This window comes from Vipera berus (genome assembly GCF_964194415.1).
Source record: "Vipera berus genome assembly, chromosome: 2".
Taxonomy (NCBI): Eukaryota; Metazoa; Chordata; class Lepidosauria; order Squamata; family Viperidae; genus Vipera; species Vipera berus.
The window spans coordinates 95,777,316-95,802,236 of NC_138203.1; the positions used below are offsets into that span (position 1 = coordinate 95,777,316).

At 37.9% G+C, this 24,921-nt stretch overlaps 2 protein-coding genes across 3 annotated transcripts in view; one reads left to right on the forward strand and one right to left on the reverse strand.

Annotated features, from left to right (window-relative positions):
- KCMF1 (potassium channel modulatory factor 1) overlaps positions 1 to 10,044 on the forward strand; it is a 49,954-nt gene extending 39,910 nt beyond the window's left edge. Inside the window, 4 exon segments of the mRNA XM_081317902.1 lie at positions 404 to 442; positions 446 to 632; positions 1,186 to 1,468; positions 6,357 to 10,044. Coding sequence (XP_081174028.1) covers positions 404 to 442; positions 446 to 632; positions 1,186 to 1,468; positions 6,357 to 6,618 — 771 coding nt within the window. The 3' untranslated portion in view covers positions 6,619 to 10,044.
- Positions 10,045 to 11,797: 1,753 nt separating this feature from the next.
- The window catches only part of HOOK3 (hook microtubule tethering protein 3), a 64,117-nt gene continuing 50,993 nt past the window's right edge, over positions 11,798 to 24,921 (reverse strand). Inside the window, exons 18-22 of one of the 2 annotated variants that reach the window (XM_081316519.1) lie at positions 22,910 to 22,992; positions 21,408 to 21,508; positions 19,697 to 19,801; positions 19,274 to 19,345; positions 11,798 to 18,233 (exon numbers count right to left, since the gene is read on the reverse strand). In XM_081316519.1, coding sequence (XP_081172645.1) covers positions 18,093 to 18,233; positions 19,274 to 19,345; positions 19,697 to 19,801; positions 21,408 to 21,508; positions 22,910 to 22,992 — 502 coding nt within the window. In that variant the 3' untranslated portion in view covers positions 11,798 to 18,092. Of the gene's footprint in view, positions 18,234 to 19,273; positions 19,346 to 19,696; positions 19,802 to 21,407; positions 21,509 to 22,390; positions 22,635 to 22,909; positions 22,993 to 24,921 lie in introns of those variants that run through there. The other variant, XM_081316520.1, reaches the window with a different exon arrangement.

The following is a 24,921-nucleotide window of genomic DNA, read 5'->3' on the forward strand; positions in this document are numbered from 1 at the left end:
TTTATATTTAGATGTGAGGATGCCCTGATGGAGGTGGTTACTCTTTGAGAGCAGTAGGCAGCGAGATCTCATTTTAATGTATGCTAATTAGTGTATGTTTAAAATGACAATAAAGTTGTTATTCTATTCTTCTATTCTAAGACGTAACTAGGGCTATTTTATATGGGCATTTCAAATCATTGCCCATGAAATCGTCTAAGTATTGTAAACCCTCAAGGTGGGGCTCTCTCTTGTGTTTTACCTCATGATGATGATTTATTGTATAGCTTTGCCTTAGTAGTCTAAGAAGGTTTCTTCTAGTTGTATAACTTTAAATTAAAAATGAATCCACGAAGTAGCATTTAACTAAATAGCTTTTACCTTGGTCTTTACAGTTCTTTGGCGAGGGTGGGGGAGCACTAAGGTGTTCTTTGTTTGCAACTCTGTGTTGACGCTTTTTCGTTAACTCCTTGGTGACGATGAATCCAGCGGTGTTCGGCATGTACGTAGAATGTTTCACCCAGGTCGAGGATTGGGTGGCCCCCGCGCACGTAGATCAAACATGCACTTTACTAGCAGTTCCACTGGTGGATTTTCATCATCACAGAGTTCGTATTCTCCAAGCAATAGAGAAGCCATGGATCCTATAGCTGGTAAGGGTTTTATGATTACTTGCGTCTTTTCCTTGCACATTGCCATCTTCTGAATAAAGCAAAACTAATTTCTAAAAACCAAAGATTTGATGACCATGTGAAACAGTCCTGTTTCAATATTGTTAGTTGAAATTATCATTTACCAAGAGTGCCCGTGTCTTAGAGGTTTTGTTTTTGTTTTGTTTTGTTTAATCCCATTTATATCCCGCCCTTCTCCGAAGACTCAGGGCGGCTTACAATTTAAAGCACAAACCAATGTGCTTAGCAATAGCCTTCATTCTATGTATATGCCTGCTTATTAGGGCTTTTGCCCCCCCCCCAAGCGGCATTATTACAAAGTCAGCTTATTGCCCCTGACAATCTGGGTCCTCATTTTACCTACCTCGGAAGGATGGAAGGCTGAGGTTGTCAGTATTTAGGATTATTTAGGATTACAGTGGCAGTAAAATCTACAAGTTAAGGAGTAAAATCTAAAGGAGTTTTCTGGGTACTGGCCAAGGCCTTGGTTTTGTTAGAATAGATTTTAGTCTCTTTTCTCTTTTTCTGTTGGCAGAGCTTTTATCTCAGCTGTCTGGTGTAAGGCGGTCTGCAGGGGGACAGCTCAATTCCTCTGGCCCTTCGGCGTCTCAGTTACAGCAGCTGCAGATGCAGCTGCAGTTAGAAAGACAACATGCACAGGCAGCAAGGCAACAACTGGAGACTGCACGCAATGCAACGAGGCGTACGAATACTAGCAGTGTCACCACCACTGTTACACAATCTACAGCAACAACCAACACATCTAACGCAGAAAATAATCAGCAGGCTATCCAGAACTCTCAATTTCTCCTTACCAGGTAATGCATTCTAGTGAGATGGCCATGATTATTCTGTTTTGCTCCATACATGCAAAGTTGCCTTTGTGTATTGTGATGTTATCCTTTCCCCCTGAAGCTTGGTTTTTGTTCAGCGTGGAATATCCAGCTAACATTGAGAGTGTGCTTTTTCTATGACTAATTGCACGTATTAGGGAGATACTGTATGCTTATATTCCAGAGAGCAGCAATTGGCTTATAGTAAAGTAGAACACTAGAGGCTGAACATATGTCTTGAAAACTATTCAACAGTCTGAAGACTGTTTATATATGAAAGGTTTGGCAGTTGTGTGAAGCTGAAGTTTAAATTTTGTTCAACTTGGTTTTGTGGGTGTATAATTTTTATTGATTAAAATTTACCCAATAAGCCCACACACAAACGCATTAATTATTTATCATGGATATATAATTACAAGTAAATATGAATAATTTGTTTTCTGTAGCATGTTTTTTAAGAATTGTTACATTCCTTGATATTAGCATCAACATAATAAATTTTGAAGTCATTATGTATTTTTTTAAAAATCTAGAAAAAGGAAAAGAACCACATAGACACAAATACACCCATACACACCAATATATATTTAGCATTTAAAACATCTTTACAGAGTAAACTTCATGAATTAGAGTTCAATACGTGCACATATATGTGTTTAGAGAACTGTTTTAAATAGTTGAGCCAAATAATAATATATAGTCCTCACTTAATGACAGATCACTTAATTTAAGTTACAATGGACCTCAGAAAAGTTATCTCAACACCAGTTTTTCTTACACACACACACACACACACACACACACACACCGTAGTCATGTGATTTCCACTTCAGGCGTTTGGCAGCCAGCTCCATTCACAACCAGTTGTAGCATTCAGTGGTCATGTGACCATGATTTACATTATTTTGCCACAAAAACCACCCATTTCAGAAAGTGTACCATGTCATTCAATTAACAACCATGGTAAGTTGCTTTAGGGCCATTGTAAAAATGGTCATAAAGTCAAGTCAGGTCAAGTGATGATCCGCTTAATGACTGCAACAATTTACGATGAAAATTCTGGGCTCAGTTGCAGTTGTTAAGTGAGGACTACCTGTTAAAAAAAAGCATGTGACAACAAAGGCTTAGATGTTTTTTTTAAATCACCCTGTAAACCGCCCTGAGTCCTTCGGGAAAGGGCGGTATATAAATGTAATAAAATAAATAAATAAATAAATTTCTATCTACAGTCACGATAATACAGTCATAATCTGTATAGAATGCATCATATTCTTCAGCAAATCTCTATGTGAAAACTGTCCTTTATCTATTTGGACAGCAACTTTACAGGATTTAACAGCATCAAGGGCCCAAATGATACCGCCAATTTGGCAATACCTGTATTTTTTGGTAAAAAATTTGAAGAACCAAATGTAATATCACAAATTACATCATAAAGAAGCAAGTAGGAAAATATTTCCTTTTTAAACATCACTACTATTAATCTAAAAGTATTTTTCAATGAAGGAATATCAAATGTAGAAGCTAATATAATATGTAGACTTACAACACAAACATATCATCTTAAATTTACAAGTAGAACTATTGGGATCTCTACCTATTTATTTTATCTTGTGCCCAATCATATTAGTTATAATGTTTCTATCACTTATGTTATTAGGAAATATTACCTGAAGTTCCCCCCAAACCCAAAGGGATTCCATATAGTGTAACGGCAGTCGGTCCTCAGTAGCAATTGCATTAGTAGCCCCTCTTAGTTTTCTTGGGCCTCAACAGAATCACCGGTCACATCATCTAGAATATCCTCAGAGCATTCAGGATTTCCTGACTGTCTGGCTCAGATCACCCAGATGGATCCACTGTTTCTCCAGGATTTAGGCTCAATCAACTCAAACCTCACTAGGGAATGATCTGTCAGTGACAGTGGAGTATCTCACTTTGCCTTCTCCCCACTACCAGCATCTCGCTCCCAATCTGCTCTGACTTCCAACCCAAGTCAAGACGTGATCTGTAATTCTTGTTGGGCCCATACTGATGAAACTAGTCCCACAATGGTCACCATAGTAATGAAGTCAGAGCTATTATTTAATAAGAAACAACAAGACTCTTGTTCTGTTTAATGGTCATCTGTGCTTTCACACACATGGCTTTGCTCCATGCAAAGGATTTTGGGAAACTATTTAAGCTGAGCTTCTTGGCAGGACACTGTTGCCCTCCCCGTGTATATTTACAGTCCTTGGCTTTGCTAAATTCCTCAGTTCCTAGATTTCCACTGCTGCCACATTCAGTGATGGTAAGAGGTATCTACAGTGGTATAGGCGGATGGGTTCTATGAATATAGAGATGTTCAGTGGAAGAGCTACAGTTAAAGCGACACAGTTTGTAGTTATCCATTATCAAATTTATGGTAGCTTTGTATAGCTGTATGAGGAAGGGCAGATTGCATTATGTTAAAACAACAGCAAAACTATAAGCATCTGCTCTGACTTGGATATCTAGCTGATAATGTTTCACAAACATGGAAGGTGTGGACAATCCAGCAACTCTACATATGTTGGGAAGAAGCCCTCCTCAAGCAAATGCAGTCAGAAGTTGCTGTAGCTCTGGTGAAGTGACCATGAACAGCTGATGGAGCAGGTAAGTTTGTCAGCTGATAATAAAACAGTGCCAGGAGCCAATAAGACAATAATTGCTAAGGGACAGGTAAGAAATTCCTAAGAAGTAGATTTTGAATTTTGAATTATTATTATTTTTTAAAAAAATTATTATTATTTTTACTAACTAGAGCAGAGATAGATCAATCATGTCTCAGAGGCAACTATAATTGATACTGGTTCAAGAAAATGTGGTCTCTGAATTGAAGATGATAATGTTGCTGGCAAGAAAACAGTGGAAGTCTCCAATACTGATTGTAGGTTTGGTATTTCAAGACTACAACCGTAGAGGCCAGGCATTGGCGAATTGGAATCACTAGATGATTTGACTAGAAATGTAGCCACAGTATGTACTCCCAAAGAGGACTTCTCAATTGGGACCGTGGATTTCAGAAAGCCTGGAAGGTCGGAAGCCTACATTGCTGATACTTCAGACAAATATTTTCCCTCTCCAGAACGATAAGCAGTGAGAAGGATCATAGGTAGAGGAGAGTTTATCTGGTATTTTGGAAAAAGTAGATGAAATCTTAACTGGCTTTTCCTAAGTGAGCAAACATGCTGAGAAAAATGGATAGGACAACGAGATAGATGAAGGATAGCATAGAAGAATTAGAGAAGGAATCTAAAAGGAAATAAAAATCCATGAAAATAAGCCGGTTTGGGGTCAGAAAGATGAGAGAACATCTCTCTGAAGTGGTGCCAAAGCAGCAGTTAGAAAGGATATAATGGAGTTTAGCCAAGGCAAGAAGGAAGCAGCATATTCACCAAACGCTCAGCCGGGGCACTTTCCAGGATGATGCTTTGTGCAGGCACAAACCCATGAGTGATGCACAGAGACCACAAAGAATAACCATTTTCTCTACTCAGGCCCAAAGTAATCATACTTCTCAATAAACTTCAGTTAACCCCCACTATACATATTGTATGTAATCTTGAATTTGATTTTTTTTCTTCTTCTTCAAATGTGTGTTTTCTATGTCTGTGTGTGTTTGTGTGTGTGCCACAGTGAATTCTAGTTGTGAAGGCTTGTGTACTCTTAAGGTGCTCATGCCTCTTTGTTTGCATTGTTGTATCTCACATTCCCTCAAGGAACCTATGATGCATAGGATGCAATATCTTTGATGCATAGGTTCCTGGTAGGATGTCTTCAGCCCAACAGTAGTCAACCTGTGAGTTGACTTGAACTGAGCAGGAATAAATTAAACTTATCTGGGAGTTCCATACTTGAACTGGAACTTGACTAGTCTAGCATTTCCCCACTAAACTCAATATCTTTGTTTTTCAGGGTGCAAAGTGATTTGCAAGTTTTAATTTGTGCGGGGGAACCTTTACCTTTACCTTTATGTTTAACAAAAACATTCAGTTGAACATTCTTTTAAGTACTGTATGCAGTCTGGAATAAATGTATATGCAAAATATTTTGCAAAAAGCAATTAAACCATAAGCATCTCCATAAGAAAGGAGTCCCAGAGATAGGGGACCAGCAGTGAGAAAGCCTTCTGCTACCCAACAGCCTGAAAGGTTAGATCATCTCAGATAAGGGAAAGATCACCTTCCTCAAATAGAAGGAAACCAAAATAAATATCTTAAAATTGTCCCTTCAAAGTATTAAACAGTAAGGGGCAGAGTCTTCCCTCCTCCTCCTTGCTAAAAAAAAAAATACATCTCCAGATCTTCCTCAACTCTTGGTGTCATAATTGTTGAGCGGTAGTGACCTTACAGCAGGGGTCTTCCAACTTGGACCTTTTATGACTTGTGGACTTCCAACTCCCAGAATTCCTCAGTCAGCATGGCTGGCTGAGGAATTCTGGAAGTCCACAAGTCATAAAAGGGCCGAGTTGGAAGACCCCTGGCTTACAGGATCAAAAGGTAGAAGCTCTGGTTGTTAGCCATAAGCCACAGGAAACTATTGACTACTGTTGTTCCCTTTCCCTTTCCTTTATGGAAATAATACGCAAGCAAAGCCTAGAGACAAACTTTGGATTTTTTTTTCTTCTTGACGTCCCCATCCCCCATCATTTATTTAAAAGACTTGTGTGGCTGCCTGCATTGGAACAGCAACTCTGGCCAGCTTATCGACGTACATATTAAATGCAAAGCTTCTGCAATTCTAATCTCCCTCCCCAGAGCCTGACGTGGTTTTTTTTAGGGCTATTAGTCCTGCAACGAAGCGCACACGATCCTTTTCAGCTATATCCCATTCCATCTTTTTTATACAGGTTGAACGATCCCAAGATGTCTGAAGTAGAGCGTCAGTCAATGGAGAGTGAGCGGGCTGACCGCAGCCTGTTTGTTCAAGAGCTCCTATTGTCCACTTTGATGCGGGAAGAAAGCTCATCCTCTGACGAGGATGAACGTGGGGAGGTTGCCGATTTTGGTGCTATGGGCTGTGTAGATATTATGCCTTTAGATGTTGCTTTAGAAAATCTAAATTTAAAAGAGAGTAATAAAGGAAATGAGCCTCCTCCACCTCCTCTTTGATGACATCCCACTTCGCAGACAATGTCCTCTGTGCTGTATTTGCCAATGAAAGTGGACAACAACTATCTTGGGTTTGTTTTGGTGATTGTAATTTCAGGTCTGTCACTCTTGTTACATTGTGTACATTCAAAGGAAGAGAGAAAAAAAGATATATATGATAATCATTTCCACTTAAAATAATTTTTACTTCTAGCAGGTAAATGTAGGTTTCGGCGCAGAGGGGAACCCTCTGTGCTCTGTACTTTTGACATGCAAAAGGCTCTCCTAATACTCCACATTCAAACTGAAGAGGAAAAAAAAAGAAATCTCTAATGAAGCTGCTGTGTGTATTTATGAATATTAATGAATAAAAACTGCTTGGATGGTTTACCTTTACTGCATGAGGTTTTTTGCAGCGTGCATGAGTTTTAGTGACCTTGTCATTTAAAAACACTTTTAAATACAAGGAGTAAAACTACAAACAACTCCCTCCCCCCAAAGCTTTCCTATTATTCAAAGGTTACAAGACGAAGACGTTAGTGCTCATTTAGTGACGTGTGACCATCAAGTAGCTTTTGAATAATGTATATCGGAACCACCTTTTTTTTTTTCGTGTGCTGTTGGCACATCACACAAGCTCTGCAGTGGGACTGCTTGTTGTTTTTCAAGGTGTGGCATTTTGCTCAGTGTGTCTTTTAATGTTGCCCTCTTTAACCATCAGACTTAACGTGTGGAATAAATCAGCCTAGTTTTTATGCATCACCGGGAAACACAAAAGTAAGTCCACTGCCAAGCTTGGCAACAGGAACTTTTGTGTACCTTGGAATCAACATGCTTGTTCAGCTTTGTTTAAAGGAGGTTTTTCCCCCTTCTTTGTATGGTTGTTTTTTTTTTAAAAAAAAAATCAAACTGTTAACACATGTTTTATTCAGGTGTAGAGATGGTTCATTTATTCACTGTCTTAAAGTAAAAGTTAACCTGAATCATAATTGTTTTCTTTTAAAACGTTCACAGTCTTGGTCATATGCCTAGTTATTTATGTATTTGCTTCCTAGTTGCAGAGACTTGTCAGTATAAGGAGAGCTTAAGATGATTCCCAGACTTTTGTCAATATATTGCAACTGCATTCTAAATGCTAATTCCAGCACCTTTTAATTTATTGTTTTATTTTTTTTCTGGCATAAAACTTTTTTTTTTTTAAAAAAAAAGCCTTTTAATGGAATCATGCCACCTACATGCCTATACTATTAATCCTGTATGTATAAAATGTACAGTGTTTTGTGCATAGACTTTCATAATAACCCCAAGGCAGGGACAGGCGGGGGTATTGTGGTTAGGGAGGGATGGAGGGTGGGGTTGTGGGAAAGGGAATGTAAAGTTAGACAATAAAGACAAAATTGCACACCGCTTCTGGTTAAATCTAAACTAGGCTTAGATCACAATCATGTTTCTGCCTGGTTCTCTCACTTTCTTCGCCCCTCGTTTGCCTGTATATTCTTCCACTTCTGCCACGTTACAAGCTTTTTAAAATAAAATAAAAAAATCCAGATTCAAATAGCAGGATAGAGTCTTGACATGGATGCTACTCTAAAATGGTAAAATCTGTTGACAGCTGTCAATTTTGACTCCAATTATTTCTTTATAAAATAAGTACTACTTTTGTTTTTCTCTTTACTCTTTGAAACTGAATGTTCTAAAGGGGGAATTCTATAGCTGCCCTCTGGTTAACTGGGGTGTTTACCCTGGTAGGGTTTTTTTTTTAAAAAAACTGTTGAGGATTTTAAAAACCAGTTTTCAAGCTGTCTTTTCAAACACACCTGCACATTACAGTAAGACCCACAGTTCAATAAAGCATTTTCAAGACTGTTTATTCAGTTGATTCTTTGATGTTGCTGTGTTAACGAAACAAATTGATTCTAGGCAGATCTCTACAATGATGCTTTAAGTAGGCTTACACTGGAGAAAGTCTTGGTTCTCTCACTCTCCCTGAACACACAACTTTGTTTTTAAACTTTGGACACAGATTGGAAAATACATAAAAAGACTGTAGGTGATTTGTTGAGGCTTGCTTGCTGACTATACAAGATGTGGCGTTCTGTTCTGACCACCAATGTTTCATTCTTTCACCAGATACACCGAAATTAAGATGCTACATTAACATCATGTGCTCATTTAAAGTATTTCTATGTTGTCGGAGCTTAAGTGGCCAGGGACTGTCAAATGTTTTGGGGATTTTATTTCATGTAATTTTGTTAATGAGTTCGTGTTCTGTTTCAGAATTCTGTTAATGTCAGTTTCTTTAAAAAGCATGAAATGGAGGCAATAAAAGCTCCACAAAAGCATAAAATTGGATCTTATTGGAAATTTTGGAATATGAAGCAACTCGCCTCACAAAGTTGTGGCGAAAATAGGAAGAGTATTATACACGTTCGCCACCTTGAGTTATTTAGAAAAATAATACAGGCGAGGTAAAAATAAATACGTAAATAAAGTCCTTAAGTATCAACCTAAGGTAATGCTCCCCAAGGAGCATTTCCAGAAATGACCTACACTTAAAAAGCCATCAGTCAATATTGTGTAACTTCAAATTGTGAATGGGCAGATTCATGGCACTGAAAGTTTCTACTCTAAAATGAACTCCATACTGTTCTAATTTGAATTGGCTGAAAGAGCCATTCAATGAATTCTAGAGTGTCACAAGACACAAAAGATCTACTGACTTGTACCAGGTTGGTTATTACGTTATTTTTAATTTCAGTTTGCTGTTAAGAAATTGGGCAAGTGAAATTCTCATATTCTCTCTTGACAAAAACTGAAAAAGCTCAGCTTCTCATTTTTAATTATCAGGAATACATTTAACACATTCTTAGATTACGTACTGGGTCTTTGGTTGGTTCTGTTGTCTTATTCCCATGAATAACTCCCATTTTTGACAGTTCAACACAATATTGTCAGTTGCCTCATTTCAGACTGATAACGATATTTGACAGTTAAAATACTTAATTGATTTAAAATCTTACACAGAAGGTTGCCAAAATTAGTATGACTTTTCAGAGTTTGTGTAATCATTCGATTTGAAAGTACAGCTATTTATTTTTACCTGTATCAGGGTAGCCTTGACCGTGGATTACTTTTTAAGATAAATGTTATTTACCAAATGATTCAGAAATGTTAGTTTGCATCAGATAAAACCAAAATACCATTTTTTTCATTTAATGCAAACAGTATTTTCCTCTTTTGTCAGCTTCAATGTTTAGCTTATTGGCACAGGAGAGAGCATATGTGAATTAAACTCCTACGTGATGGTTTTCAACAGGATTCAGTTACAACCAAACTTTTAAGTTTTTGTTTTGTATTTCTCACAGCAGTAGTGTCTCACTAAAGCAACATGTTTAACTTTGGATGATTTACTGTATACATATGGAAAATAGAGAAAAATCTTATCTATACTTTGTGATTGTATAGTGCTGTTTCAGTAATTTAGATCAAATATTTTTAAAGATGCACCTGTAGTTTCTCACACCACTGCATTTTGCACCAGCTGAAGCTTTCAAATACTGTCAAAGGCAGCTCCATGTAGAGCTTGTTGCAGTAGTCTAATTGGGAAGTGACCACGGCATGTGTGACTAAGCAGGGCTTCCTGGTCTAGGAATGGTGCACATGTAACTGCAACCTCATCCAGAACTCAAGATGGAAGGTCTAAAGAGATTGGAGGGGGCGGGGTGTGTGTGTCCTAAAACCAAGTTACTCCATTCTGCTTGGATTGTGTTGAAGCCTGTTCCCCATCACTTCCCCTGTAACTTCCCGAGAATGATTCTTCCGTGGCATCAAATAGCTTTTCATCTTCACAGTAGGCTATCATACTGATACCTCGCACAGTTTTATTAAATGTTTATTAATCAGACTTGTATAGCCTCGCATCTCACCAGGAGCAACTCTAGTGTTTGTGTTGATGTTAGAAATAGGAGATGAAAGTACCAAGCCTTGTGGTACCCCATGCAGAGACTGTGGCCTAGGCATTCCTGAATTCTGTCAGCATCCAGCATTTTTTAAACGAAGTGCTTTTTGATGTGGATTTGCGTTGGTAATTTTCATGACTTGGTAAGAAGGGAGATGGAGTAGATTTTAGTTTTGTAGATAACAAAACATTGGATAACACTGAGAATTCACTTGGAGCAGTTTTGCTGCCTCTGCTTACTGGTTTTTCTAAGCTGCTGTCAGAGCTAGCTGGTGAGTTTGGCCCCCTTGTCACTGCCAGGAATTGGGTTATGTTGCCAACTTCAGTGTTAGGAAAGGCAACAGAAGCAGGGTGGCACAGTAAGATCTACTGTATTTTATCAGAGATGGCCCAGCTACGTACGGTACAAGACACTTGGTATCTTGGTGTCCACTCCTACTTTTTATTTGAGTCAGTACCTTTTAAGCATCAGCTTTGCATCTATTCATTGTGAGGAATCTTCAGTCTGCCCTAATTGCAAAACACAATAGCAGGACCAGTCTTAAGGCACCACTGATAATGGTAAGAGCCACGTTGAGGTTCCAGTTGTGTTGGCACAATCAGCATGGAAGCATTCCATTAACAAGACTGCAAAGGCTTAGGGCAGGCTACTTTAAAGACAGCTGAGAGAGTGAGCAAAGCTTTGCCGCCCCAAAAGACTCGTTATCGCTGGCTTCCTTCTACCACCTACCACACCAAGGCTTCCATTCCCTACCATTAAAGTAGATGGGGAGTCCTGGAAATGTTATGAACAAAGCTGCATCAACTGATTAGAAATCCTAGGGAATATAAAAGCCCACTCACTTGTTTCTTTGCTCTTCTATAAAAGGAGAGTATTTCTCCATAACTTTTTGCAAAGAAATTGCTTTAATTCCTACAAGAGCTTCTGTGAGTAGGCTTGACATTCTTGTACATAAGTTCTAAGGATTGTTTTTGTTCACTATAACAGCAGTCCTTAAAAGTGGATCCAACAACACCTGATACAAGTACATGGGATAGCATATTTCACTTAAGTACACAGGACAGCGTATTTGACTTAACCAAAGAAGATGGGAATTCATATTCCGTATTGAAAACTAAGCAGTTTTGGGCAAGTGACTGTCTCAATTTCCTCTTCTGAAGAAAAATAAATGGTGTTTAGAAGACTGCTAGTTGTGACAAGGTAGAAGTTTTCTTGTAATAAAAAAGCACCACACGTTTTATAGAAGCCTTTATTTACAACTTGTTTAACAACTGTACACTGGTTTTTGTAGCCTTGGAAGTACGTTCTGGACCGAAGGGAAACATCCCAACCTCCTTCCCCACAAAAGTTATCTGAACTTACAACCATTATTATCTTGTTTATCTATATACAGATAGGTTTTTAAAATCACTACAATAGCAGTATGGAGAGAAATCATAGTTTCGGGGGAAATTAATATCTAGTAATCCTGGAATTTTATTCTTACAGAAAAAAAATAATTTTATTGGCAATGTGACAAACAAGTAATTTTGGTAGCTCAGGACAGTCAAACAAGTTGTTATTGAAACACAGGTCGAGAATACATGCTTAGGATCTCAAAAAGTGGCAGCTGCATCATGATATTAATGTTAAAGAGAGCCCAAATCATTGCAAGTAGACAGGCAATGTTGCCTAATGGAGGCTAAGAACAAAATTAATATTCTTTTCCCTTATCCGATGGTCTAAAAGGGTTTCTGTGGGTGGAAAAAATAAAAATGTAGGCATGATACAAAAAAGCTCCCAACCGCAAGCACATATATTAAGATCAGGTCAAAACACCAAGCAACTCACCAAACAACTACAAAGCAAGTCCTTCATAGGAGCTAATACAGTACAGACGAATATGGAGGGGAACCAAGGTAGCAGGATATATGGTTTTGTAATTGGAGGTATCTAAATAAGGAAGGCCACTCTATTGTGAGACAATGATAATTTCATTTTTATGGCACTGCTACCAAAAACTCAAAAGACTGACAATGTTGAAAGCCAAATTTCCAGAACTGACTTCTCAACTGCCAGGTACCAGCCAAGCATCTTTTCCTAGTATTGTCTACGTACCTGCAAAAACACAGTAATTCCAGCAGTAAACTTTCTCCGAAAGAAAGTGTCATAAATCATAACCCCTCCCCCCAATGAATCAACACAACCAGGAATCGACTCTGCCTCAGAGTTTGAAGTTGCAGGAGGACAAACATTCCATTTTGGCCTCACTTTCCCAACCCTTCACTGTTGAGTCACTATTACCTTTTGCCCCAGTCTGGCTGGTAGAGAGGGTACTACTCAGTACTAATTTTACTCCTCTTATCTATGATGCTGAGTGTTAATCCAGGACACAATCAATTTATCTGAAATGGTAACCGGACTGGAACTGTCAACGATCTCTCTTCGGCCATAGTCCAAGCCACCCCATTCTGTGTCTCTACATCTTTGTCCCTGCGAATGGAAGGACTCTTGTCAAGTTTCATAACAGAAACAGACCCCTATTGAAACCACTCAATACTAAGCACTCCTTCATTTTCACTTGAACACGTAGGTAGACCGTTTCTCATGGCTTAAAAATAGAAGCCAGCAGCCGGGGCTGTCAAGGCCAAATCCTACCTCCCAAGTAGCTACAAAATTGAGAATCATGATGCTGATCAAATTGTAAACTTGTTCCAGATGCAGTTGCTCCTGCAATGAGGCCTAAGGGGAGCAGAGTGACTTCCTCCCTTCAATCTCCTCAAAGCAGTTCTCTCATAAAACTGACCAACTCTTCCCAAAGCTTCACCTCTACCCATGAGATGGTAAAAGCAGTGATGCACATACAATCACTAAGCAATATTCCCTCAGGTTTTCTCCCATAGTGACACGTTCCCTACATCTGCCTCAATATAAGGTGAAATCTACAGCAGAACAAGCAAGAGACATACAAGAGTGTGAAAAAACGCAGCTTTAAAATGTTTAAAGGCAGCACAATGCATTCCAACTGTCAACGTAGTCTACATGAATAACAGCAATATTTCATAACATAAAAGACACATTAGTGCAATCCAAAGGGAAGGCAACATAGATGAAGGACAGGGATCTTAAGATAAATACACTCAACCCAAAGAACAATCAAAGAGAGTTCCATCACATAACACGGAAATGCAGGAAAGGCACAATTTTTTTTAAGTGTTCCTGCTCTCTACATTCCTTTCCAGAGCTGCTTGTGCATGTATAAATGGATAGAAAAAAAGGAAGGGTACAAGTCTGCCGAAGGAGATGCATAAAAACAAAACAACAACAAAAAAGGATCGATATGTATTAAGACAGTAAGCAGCCTCAGCATATACAACATTGCATATATTGAGAGACAAGGCTTGGGTATTAAATTAAAAGCTGGAAAGGAACTGGCAACTCTCCCTATCCATTTTCTCCGACGACGACAACAACAACAAAAGTGTTCTGGTATATATAGTATTGAACATTAGTGCACTTTTAAAATTATACTAGTAAATAAAGGTGCATTTATAAAACGTATTTCAGTCTAAAGGTGTGTATTGCAAGAGGTCTGTATGTTAATACTGTTAACAGGAAGAACGGAAGTCTCTAAAGAGCACTCAATGAATGCTAACATATTGTGTGCTACAGGAGCTTGGCCATCTACCCATCTTTTTTTCTAGAGCTTCAACGTTTTGCTTGGTGGGAAAGTGGGAGATGATAGGGTTATCTCTCTCTATACTTCTCCTTGCAAATAAACTCCACTCTGAAAAAAAAACAACAGATGCCCAGAAATGATATCCTGTTTGATAGTAACTAATGAAAAATTCAGCTAACTTACGACTGGAAAATAAAAAAGAGATGCAATGTATGGGACAGCCCTTATTTTCTAAGCAATTTAGCAAATTTTGTGATGATTGCTACTAAATAGCTGGCTTAAGATGATGAAATGTAGATTAATAATATCAGTGAATGCAGCCTAAGATGAGAGGATATCTTTGCAAAAAGAGTCTACGGAATTTATCGGCCCTCAGAAAATCCACAATGGTGTGATCTTTCAGGCATTTTTGTACTAGACAATATATCAAAAGAAATAAAGGAAATTCTATCTAGCAGTTCCCTGCCTGGTTGCATATATGACCTCATAGGCTATTTTATACAGGAGACTTTACTGAAGTCTGTCAACATAAAACACCTAGTTTTATGTCAAAAGTAATGTAAAACAGCCAATCACTTGAAATTGTTAAATTATTTTCCACAAAAACTTTCCACAGCTTTTCTTACACTATGCCTCTTGCACTTTGATGTTAACCAAATCTGCTTTTCCCTGATCGCCTTCAGTTCTCTAGTTGCCCAAATGTCTTCTGAAAATCCAGCTCAAACTGGGCAATCATTTGAGAAAAAAAATAATAATAATGCTGAACTAATTAGGTGTATTTTCCATATACAAAATTAGTCCATCTTGAATCCAAACTGAAAGTTTAATTAGTTTTCTGGCCAGAAAGGCAGCTTCTGACATCAGTACATGAGGCCAGGACTACCATGTAGATGGCCTGAAGCTCATTATAAGGTAAAGACTGTCTGTAACCTTTATGCAAAAATGTAAGACTGAAAAAAAATCTAGCTAAGGAGCAATGTCTCCTGTTGCTTCTGTAAAACAAGGATAATTGAGATGAACAACCCATTGTCGACTGTCTTAATAAGGAAGCAGCAGTCTACAGTTTCTCCACCCATGTAAATTATATAACAAAGAATTCATATCAAACATTCCTTTCCCAGAAATATGGACAATGTTTACTGTGCCCATAACCCAATATTGAAATGAAATATGTCCCTCCAATGTATACTGCTCAAAAAAATAAAGGGAACACTTAAACAACACTATGTACTGTATTTAATAGTAGGATGTCTTATCTTGTGTTCCCTTTATTTTTTTGAGCAGTATATTTTAATGGCTAATTAATGGTTAATATTCTCAACCTGATATGCCTACCCTAAAGATACATTCGAGAATGCAGTAGGAAATATTAAATATTTGGTGTGCTAGCAGGTTACCAGCATTCATTTCCTAGAATTCCTTAAGTTTCCAGTATCTAATTGGAATTCAGATTTAACTGATATTTCATATATTAAAGATCGCAATTAATAGGAAAAAACACAACAGATATATCTTACCCATGTCCTGTTTAGGAGACGTACAAGTATGAAAGAAAAAAAACTTGCAACAGGAAATATACCCAATTATAAAATTCTAGAAACAATGGTATAACAAAATAGAATCCAACTTTTAACACAACTCCATTAGAGATTTTTTTGAAACTCTTTAAAAACCTTGATGTTGCAAATAGTGTTATAAGAAATGTTTCAAATAAAAAGTGTAGACTAGTTTGAAGATCCTACATGATTTTCCTTTAAATTACCTTAGCCAGAAAGCCTGCTTATGGCAACAAATTACACAGCTCCTGAATTCAACAAAGTCAGCCATACTTTACTCCTTCAGAAATTAAGGATACTATACTTATTTAGATGTAATTAATATCCTAATAGGAAATACCAGCCATTAACTCTCTTTGGCTTTCTTGATATTTGATTTTCATTTTTTTTAACTTACAGAAATGTATGCTCTATTCTCTGGACATCAAAATCAATGAAATATTAAAATTACAATGCCTTGAAGCTTAAAAAAATTAAACTTTGCATCAGATATTACTTCGGTGCAAATAGATCTGAACTAGTCAGACTGGGGAAATAAAATCAAGGTGCTTTCATGAAAGGTGAAAAATATAAGAGACTAATTAAAAACATGAAATAAAGTTGAATAAAAACCTCAATAACAACTCATCAGAAAGGAGAGCTAGTGAAGAGACTGACAGTTGAAAAAGAAGATAGATATGTTTATGAAAACATACATTCAAGTTTTTTTTCAGGCAAGACTAAATAATCAGGTTTCATTAGATTACCATAATAGTTGGCAGAAAAAACATCCTTCAGACATGAGTTTCGTTCTGCTTTTGCATACAAAAGCACAGAACTAGCCAATTAAGAATGTTAGACCTTCTATATAACTTGATCAATTCAACAACTATAACTCTCGAAAGAGTAAGTATTGTATAGGCTTTACCAAAACAAGTTTAATCAACAAAATCTGATTTTTTTTGCATCAGCACAAAGGGCATGATGACTATCTAGTAAATTTGCTTATAAGTGTAAAAATCTAGCAAGGAAATTAGCCTTATATTGATTATTAAATGATTTTCCTGCAGATGAGATAACATCTGGTCTACTTTATCAAATACTGGAACCATACTACAGAACCAATGACATCACATTTTATTTTTATCACCTTTACATGAGTGGATTTTAAAAACTCCTTTCATGTGCTTAGATGGTAATGAATCAAAAACAAGTATTTTTAAGTCAGAAAGTTATTGTGCACAGTATAACTGCATTAACAAAAATGAGGGGAATAATATCCATACCTAAACAAATATGGTGATCAAATCCAGATGCATTCAGTTCAGAATGAAAAACAGGACTCTTACCTGCCTTTGCCCAAAGAGCCAAGGCTCTTGAAATATTCTTAAGAAGTCAACATAAGCTATGTTTAGAAAAACAAAGCATAAAGTCTTCAACAAAACCTCCCTCTACAGGGAACTGTTTAACTTGAGTTAATCCCAAAGATTAATCTGAGAAAATGCAATAGCTCAGAAACCACAATTCATAACTTGCAGAATCAGAGAAATACTAACCCGCCTTCTGAAAGATCCATAACTGCACGGGCATGAAATAGCATGTAGCACAACAGGTTAGCAAGTTTACATATCAGAATTATCTTGACTACCTGAAGACATTGGTGCCAATGTCAAATGGGTTTACCCTTCTTACTGTCCTATCAAAAACACTCCTCAGTAATGGAGGGCAATATTTTTTTTCAAAGCAGCAGTGGTTAAAGGCATTTAAACAATCAACCAGATAAAGCCAAAGGAAACAAAGTAAGAGCAGCATAAAATAATTTCATGAACATGTCTCATCGGGTTCTTACAACGTCTGCCAGCACGTCCGTCTAATCTTTGCAAATAATGTGACACATTTTTCTATATAGCACCGTTGCAAATTACATTACCCAATTCAAACAAGTCAAATTAGTCTGAAAAAGAAAAGAGGCATATTTCTTTCAATACACCGGTAGCCTTGGGAAGAATGCAATACCACTTAACAATGGGACAAGTAAAATTTGTTTCCATCCATTATTGGGTTTTTGTTAAGAGATGACAATTGCATATGAAAGGGGGTATGGGAAAATTCCATTAATACCCTGCATTAGGTGTTTTTAAACATTTTGGCACATTAAAAGACGAAAGGAAGACTCCAGAAAAGAAGAAAGTTACAAAGAAAAAAAAAATCTCTTCTGGAAATGAGACATGAGGAGACAATACTGAAAGAATGCTGGCTAAGTTTTCCTGAAATACAGTCACTTATAACAGAAGTAGGTCTTGATTCCAGGATGGCTTCCATTCAAAAGGCAAGGCAAGGACTCTACCTTGCTGTGGCTGGCTGGACATGGCCCGGATAAGCTCTCCTTGTGCTCGTGGCTTGCCTTTGTCTCGCTAGGAAAGACTGTCCTGAACCAGTACTAGCAAGTCTGTCTTCTACCGCTTTTTTATGAAGAGTCATCCCCTACAGAGGGAAAGAGATGAAAAGGAAAGGGATGTAGCTTTAGTGTGGGAAGCCGACAGGGCTGCACTATTTCTTTGCCAAACCTATTAAGTCACTCCACTGAACTGTTTCCAATAAAAGGAGTACAGGTTTTCTTGGATTAAGCAGATGGTCTCAGATATGATTTATTTATTTATTTTTATTTTATTTTATTTTAATTCCATTTATATCCCGCCCTTCTCCGAAGACTCAGGGCGGCTTACAAGCTTAGCAGTAGCCTTCATTCTATGTATATGCCTGCTTATTAGGGCTTTCACACACACACCCAAGCGGCATTATTACAAAGTCAGCTTAATTGCCCCCAACAATCTGGGTCCTCATTCTACCTACCTCGGAAGGATGGAAGGCTGAGTCAACCTTGAGCCTGGTGGGATGCGAACCTGCACTAATTGCAGGCAGCTGGTTTTACTTAAGGAGGCATTTATACCAGTTTCATCCCACTTTCAGAAGAGAGACTGTTTTGGTCACCCTGGGAAAGCTCCCTTATGTCAAAAAACAGACAGGGAAATATAACCCTCCTGATTCTCTTCAAGGTTCTGTCTATCAATCACGGTCCTGTCTGATTTGCTGATTCTAAATCGGGTGCCCTCTTACAACAGTTCTCTTTGGTTGCTTCCAAAAGCGGACCTCTGTTCTGCGACAACAATGTCAAAGGTTTCCTCAGTGTTCATTTTAATTTTCCATGCCAACTCCATGAAACTGCTGGGCAGGCAGTGACGCAGGATGCGGGCTGAACTGTATCAATATACAGACAATACTTTGCTTTACGTTCCTTTACACCTGGAAGGCTGCATTGAAGTGGAAAAAGATAGCCTTCAAAACTGAGTTATTATAAAGGGAACAATGTTCTTCAAACTATTAAGATACCGGGGGGGGGGGGGGGGAACAGATCACTTTTGAAGTCTGAATGTCAATTTAGTTCTGAAAAACACACTACAGGAGTGAAGCAATTCATTAAACATTGCTGATACTCTTTATTTTATAATCTGTACTCTGCTTACCATATTGTACCAGGCACTGACAATGTATTTCTCCTCCATTTCTCTTTGACTCTTTGTCTTTTCATATTCTTTCTATTGGGGGGGAGAAAAAAGCATTTCTCATGATTTCACATGCATACTATAATGGAGTATACTGTGCTCAGCGTTCCAACTGCATATTTTTATTTCTGTTGTGTGGAATGGTGGAAAATTGTGGAATTTTAAATTATTCATGAAATTGCATACGGTTATTAATTTTCATCGTGGAAGCTCATATTTCCAGTTAAGAGCCCAGGGTAAAAAAACAAAATAGTTGTCTCTCAGGCTTAATGTAACTGCCAAGAAGATTCAATTGTGTGTGTGTTTTTACTCGAGGTGAAACCTACTGATTTTGAGCAGGGCTGAATTTGGTTTAAATGTACACAGGATTTCATAGGAAATTACCTCTAAGGAATGGAACATCCTCTCACGTTCCTGCAGTTGATTCTTCAGTGCCTGAATTTCAGGTGCTGAACCTTGGTTCTGTTTGGGATCTAAAGTACGGATGACCTGCAAAAGTAAGAAACACATGCTACATAGGTAGCTCCAAATAGGAACACAAGAAATTGAATACTTGTTCATCTAGTCCAGAACCATCTGTCCTGATTGGCACAGCTATCCAGGGTCTTGGACAGGAAAAGATCTAAGCAGGTGACTGCCAGATTCAATCTTAAGATCTTGTGCGTGCCCAAGTTGTGTTACATTACTTAGACAGTGTATCTTTGGCAAGTTATTGAGAATTGCTTAAGTTTACAGAGTCTACAGCACATCCAGAAATATATATGTTTTAGTTTTAGAGGAATTATGAACAGCATAAGCATCCTACCACAAAGTACAACTGGTCTAATTTTATTTTAAAAAATACTCATTTTAAATACTTGGGGACATATGAAGAACCTAACCTAGATTTTTCTTCCTAATATTTCTCTTCCTTCATATTCCTATGAATATATATTAGGGGGGAAGGGAAGGGAGGAGAGGAGAGGAGAGGAGAGGAGAGGAGAGGAGAGGAGAGGAGAGAAATTAGCTACCAAAGATGTGAGCTTGAAAGTCTTTTTTCATAAAAATGAAAATCATCATTATTATCCCTCCAAGGGATAACTCTTTGTGTGGAGTGCCTGCATGCTCTAGTGATGCTGTTGAACAGATACCTGACAAAGAAAAGCCTTAAATTTTGGACAAGCTGATGGGGAAACAACAGGAATCACAGTAAGAATGCAACATGAATCAAGCAAGTTGAGAACAGTCAAAGTACCCAGTATGGAAGACATTAGGATAACTGAGAAAATGCCTTGTGAGCTAAGATAGAATGGCAGATGACAGCTGACCTAGAATCTTTCACCAAAATTCACAGCAAAGTGAAATCTGTTTTTTCACACTCTACCCTTACAATATACCTATACTATTTGTTGCCGGCTCTCATGTTTCTCCTCTCTTTTACAATGAATCTTCAAAACAAGTAATTCCATATTTGATTGAATATATATTTTTGGACTTGGCTGCTGAAGATCTCTTGCTTGGAATTCTCACTAAACAAACAGTAGCACATCCCAAGATAAATTCTGCTCGGTCCAGCAATTGAAATTTTGATTGTTAAATGTGGCAGGTGAAAGGGAAGATTACCTTCAAGGCCCATTCCTCATTCAGCACACTTAACGGAATTAACAAAAGATACAAATTTGTGCAGCAAATGGTGTTAGAGGTATAGTAAATAACAAAAGCTGGAAGTGACAGTTCATAAATAAATTATCTTGCCATTCAATGATCAATATCAGTATCGATATCAATATAATTACAGTATATTAATAACAAATTGGACTCTATTCACCAATTTCTCATGGTAGTCACCATGTTTGGATTAGATATTCTATTTGTTTTATAAATGTGTTAAATACAGACACAAGCATAAACACACATTTATATCTACCCAGTTATCTTGGGTTTTAATTTAGCATTTTGAAAATAGGTTTAAATGAAATAATAAGGCAATGTAACATAAAGCAGTCAGAGCTGCAACTCAGAGACTATTTATTAGCTATTCTTATGTTAGCACCATCTGACTATCTGTTAAAGTTGTAGGGGGAGGACAATGTTAGCAAAACATGAAATTGCTTACACTTTTAGCCTTTTCCAAATATTTTTTGTATCGTTCTTCCATTAGCTTCATATCTTCTTCTTTTTTACACAGAGCTTCTTGTAATTCTTCTATTCTGAGTGCTTTATTTAGAGAAGATGTCACATTTCAGAATAATGCAAAGATTTAAGAGTTTTGAGATGTCAGACATACTAAACAGCAGATTAAATCAGATTAAATACAATGAAGAAACATAAAAATTAGAATATATATTTGAATGTTAACTACAAGGAATTCTAAAAACTGGATGAAGATAGAACCGGACACTTTTGTTTCTGATTACAAATAAGAAGTGGATGGCATCTGCATTAAGCAAATGTGTGGCACCCTTGCCTTAAATGTTTATGTAGTTATACACAAATTCTACTTATCTTTCCAAACAAGCAATACAACCAAAGTCATATTTACACTGAGTGCATAAAGGTAGTACTTGACTTACAACCACAATTGGGACCAGAATTTCCATTGTAATTCAGTACGGTCGTAAAGTGAGACATCACATTACTGGACCCAATTTTACCATCATTTTTGCCATTGTTCTCACGCACATCTTGACTCTGTGTAGGAAAAACTGGCTGGGAAAGTCACAAAGCATGACCATGCAACAAGAAGACACTACCATTGTTGTAAAATGCAAGCCAGTTGCAAAGTGCCTGAATTGAGATCAGATGACTTCTGAGGCAACCCAACAGTCCTGCCTTCAAGGATGGGCCATAAATCACTTCTTCCAAGGCTGTCATAGCTTCGGACCATTATTACACAAAGGGTCGTTAAGCAGTGTTCAAAAATCTACTTTGAGAATTTCCCCTAGAGCAGCCATAGAGGTAATCCCTGACCTACAACCCCAACTGAGCCCAAAATTTATGTTGCTAAGTAAGGACATTTTTTTTTAGCTTTGCCCCATTTTACAACCTTTCTTGTCGCAGTTGTAAAGAGAACCACTGCAGTTGTGAAGTGAATCTGGCTTCCCCACTGACTTTGCAAAAGGTGATGCCATGGACACTGTGACCATCGTAAATACATGCCAGTTGCCAAACGTCCAAACTTTGAATCGTGGGACTGGTGTGATGGTCATAAGTGTGAAAAAATGGTCATAAGTCACTTTTTTTCAGTGCCACTGTAACTTTGAAAGGTCACTAAACGAACGGTTGTAAGTCAAGGACTGCCTGTATGATAATTTCCAAAGGAGTCTCTATGTATTGCTGGATGCTGAAAGAAGAAAACAGAGGAGTTTATGTATATTTCATTTCTGCTATTGAGTGAATTACATTCAAAGCATATACTACTGTATGACCCAAATAATAAAGGAACAATAAAGGTTTTATTTCATTAGCAAAAATAAATATTACATAGCAACTAAGCCTTAGAATAAGAGCTGTGTTTAAGATCTTTATTCACAGCTTTGGTGGAAAATAAACAAATAAATATGGGCTTTAAAAAAATCAGTTACGATTAAATTATTTGAAATAAAAAGAACTACTCACAACTATTGTTATAACGAGGTTCTAAATCTTCAATGATTGCCCGTTTCTTCTGAAGCTCATTATTAGCTTCATGCAGCTTTTCACTGCAAAAAAGAATACAGATAAAACAACTGCTTTGTCACTCTTAATTGGATCAATATTAAAGACAGAAGAAATTAGGATACCATAACTGTGAATGATTTCAGCAAAGAAATAGTTTTGTCAGAAACTAATATTAGCTGCTAGTTTTGTTTGTTTCTGATTTTTATTTTTGGGCGCTTAGAATTAGGTGAAATTAAGGAAAAAATAATGAAAGTAAAGAGACAAGGGCAAGGGTAGGCAAGCTTGGCTCTTTTTATGACTCATGGACTTCAACTCCCAGAATTCCTGAGCCAGCATAGCTCAGCATGGAAACCTCTCCCTTTCCCCTCAGCATGGCTGGCTCAGGAATTCTGGGAGTTGAAGTCCATGAGTCATAAAAGAGCCAAGGCTGCCTTCCCCTGGACAAGGGAATGTGAACTTTAGAGATTGTTGATGTGGCTACAGATGATTTATGCTGGGTCGGATAATATTTAGTGAAAAGAAATGTTGAAAAAGATGGGAAGTGGAGGAACCAGAACCATGCCCAGTTCCATTTCTGTTGGTAAGCCTATGAGGAAGAAATGATTTCCGTAGGAATCAACAAATGGCTGCAGGAGAATCCAGTGAGAATGCTGCAGCCATCACCATTAGCAAGGGAGCAAGAGGTCAATGGTGGAGGCAAGAGACTGGAGTCAACCTCTTGGAACATTGAGCTCTGCACATGGACATCCCTAAAGGTACAAAAACTATCCATATGGTGTAGTAACAACAACTTGCACCTAAACATCGGCAAGACGAAAGAGATGGTGTTAGACTTCCGGAGAAAAAGGAGGAACCTGCCCCACTTTACATCGGGGAGGACTGTGTAGAGAGAGTTTCTTCCTTTAAATTTCTGGGAGTCTACCTCTGTGAAGATCTGACCTGGAAAGTTAACACAACCCAGGTGGCTAGAAAGGCCCAACAGAGGCTTCACTTTCTTAGGGTCTTGCAGAAGAACAGGGTAGAACAACAGCTAATGACCCTCTTTTACCGGTCTACTATAGAGAGCGTCCTCTCGTATGGTATTGTGGTTTGGTATGCTGGTCTGACAGCCGCGGACAGCAAAGTATTACAGAGGGTAGTGAGCACAGCACAAGACATTGTGGGCTGTTCCCTGACACCACTGGATGACATCGCCAGGGCTCGTTGCCTTGGAAGAGTGAGGAAGATTCTCAGGGATGACTCACACCCTGGACGGTATCTCTTTACTCTCCTACCATCCGGTAGGAGATATAGGAACATAGCCAGCCGTACCAACAGGCTGAAAAATAGCTTTTATCCGTGGGCTGTTAGGCTTTTAAATGGGACATAATCTTATGCAGAATTGACTTGGGAGGCCGGTGTGTGGTGTAGTTGGTTCACATAGTGTGGTAGAATGGAGGGTTTGTTGTCACTGTGTGTTGGGGGGTGGGAGCACAAAGGGAGGCTCAGCTAATTTCAATGTACACATGTTGTACTTTGACAATAAAGGTTATTATTATTATTATTATTATTATTATTATTATTATTATTATTATTATTATTATTATTATTATTATTATTATTATTATTATTATTATTATTATTAAGCTGCTTAAGGTTCCCAGGAAATTACTGGGTTATCTTTGGAAGGCAGGCGAACTTTGGGAAAAGGCCAGTGGTGGGATTCAAATATCTGAACAACCACTTGTCTGTGTGGATGCCGCTTCCAGAAGTCCATTCTGGGCCTGGGCAACAAAAAATTAGCTACCGGTTCTGCCGAAGTGGTGCAAACTGGCTGAATCCCACCATTGGGAAAGGCCCAGGGTCGGCTATTGCAAGAGAAGAGGAACCATCATTTCCATTCAGTTATCTTCTTCTAAGGCTTTCAATTGATTTCCTATTTCCTGAACATTGTTTAGTATGGGCAGCTGTAAGGTGCCCCAGTCTAATTA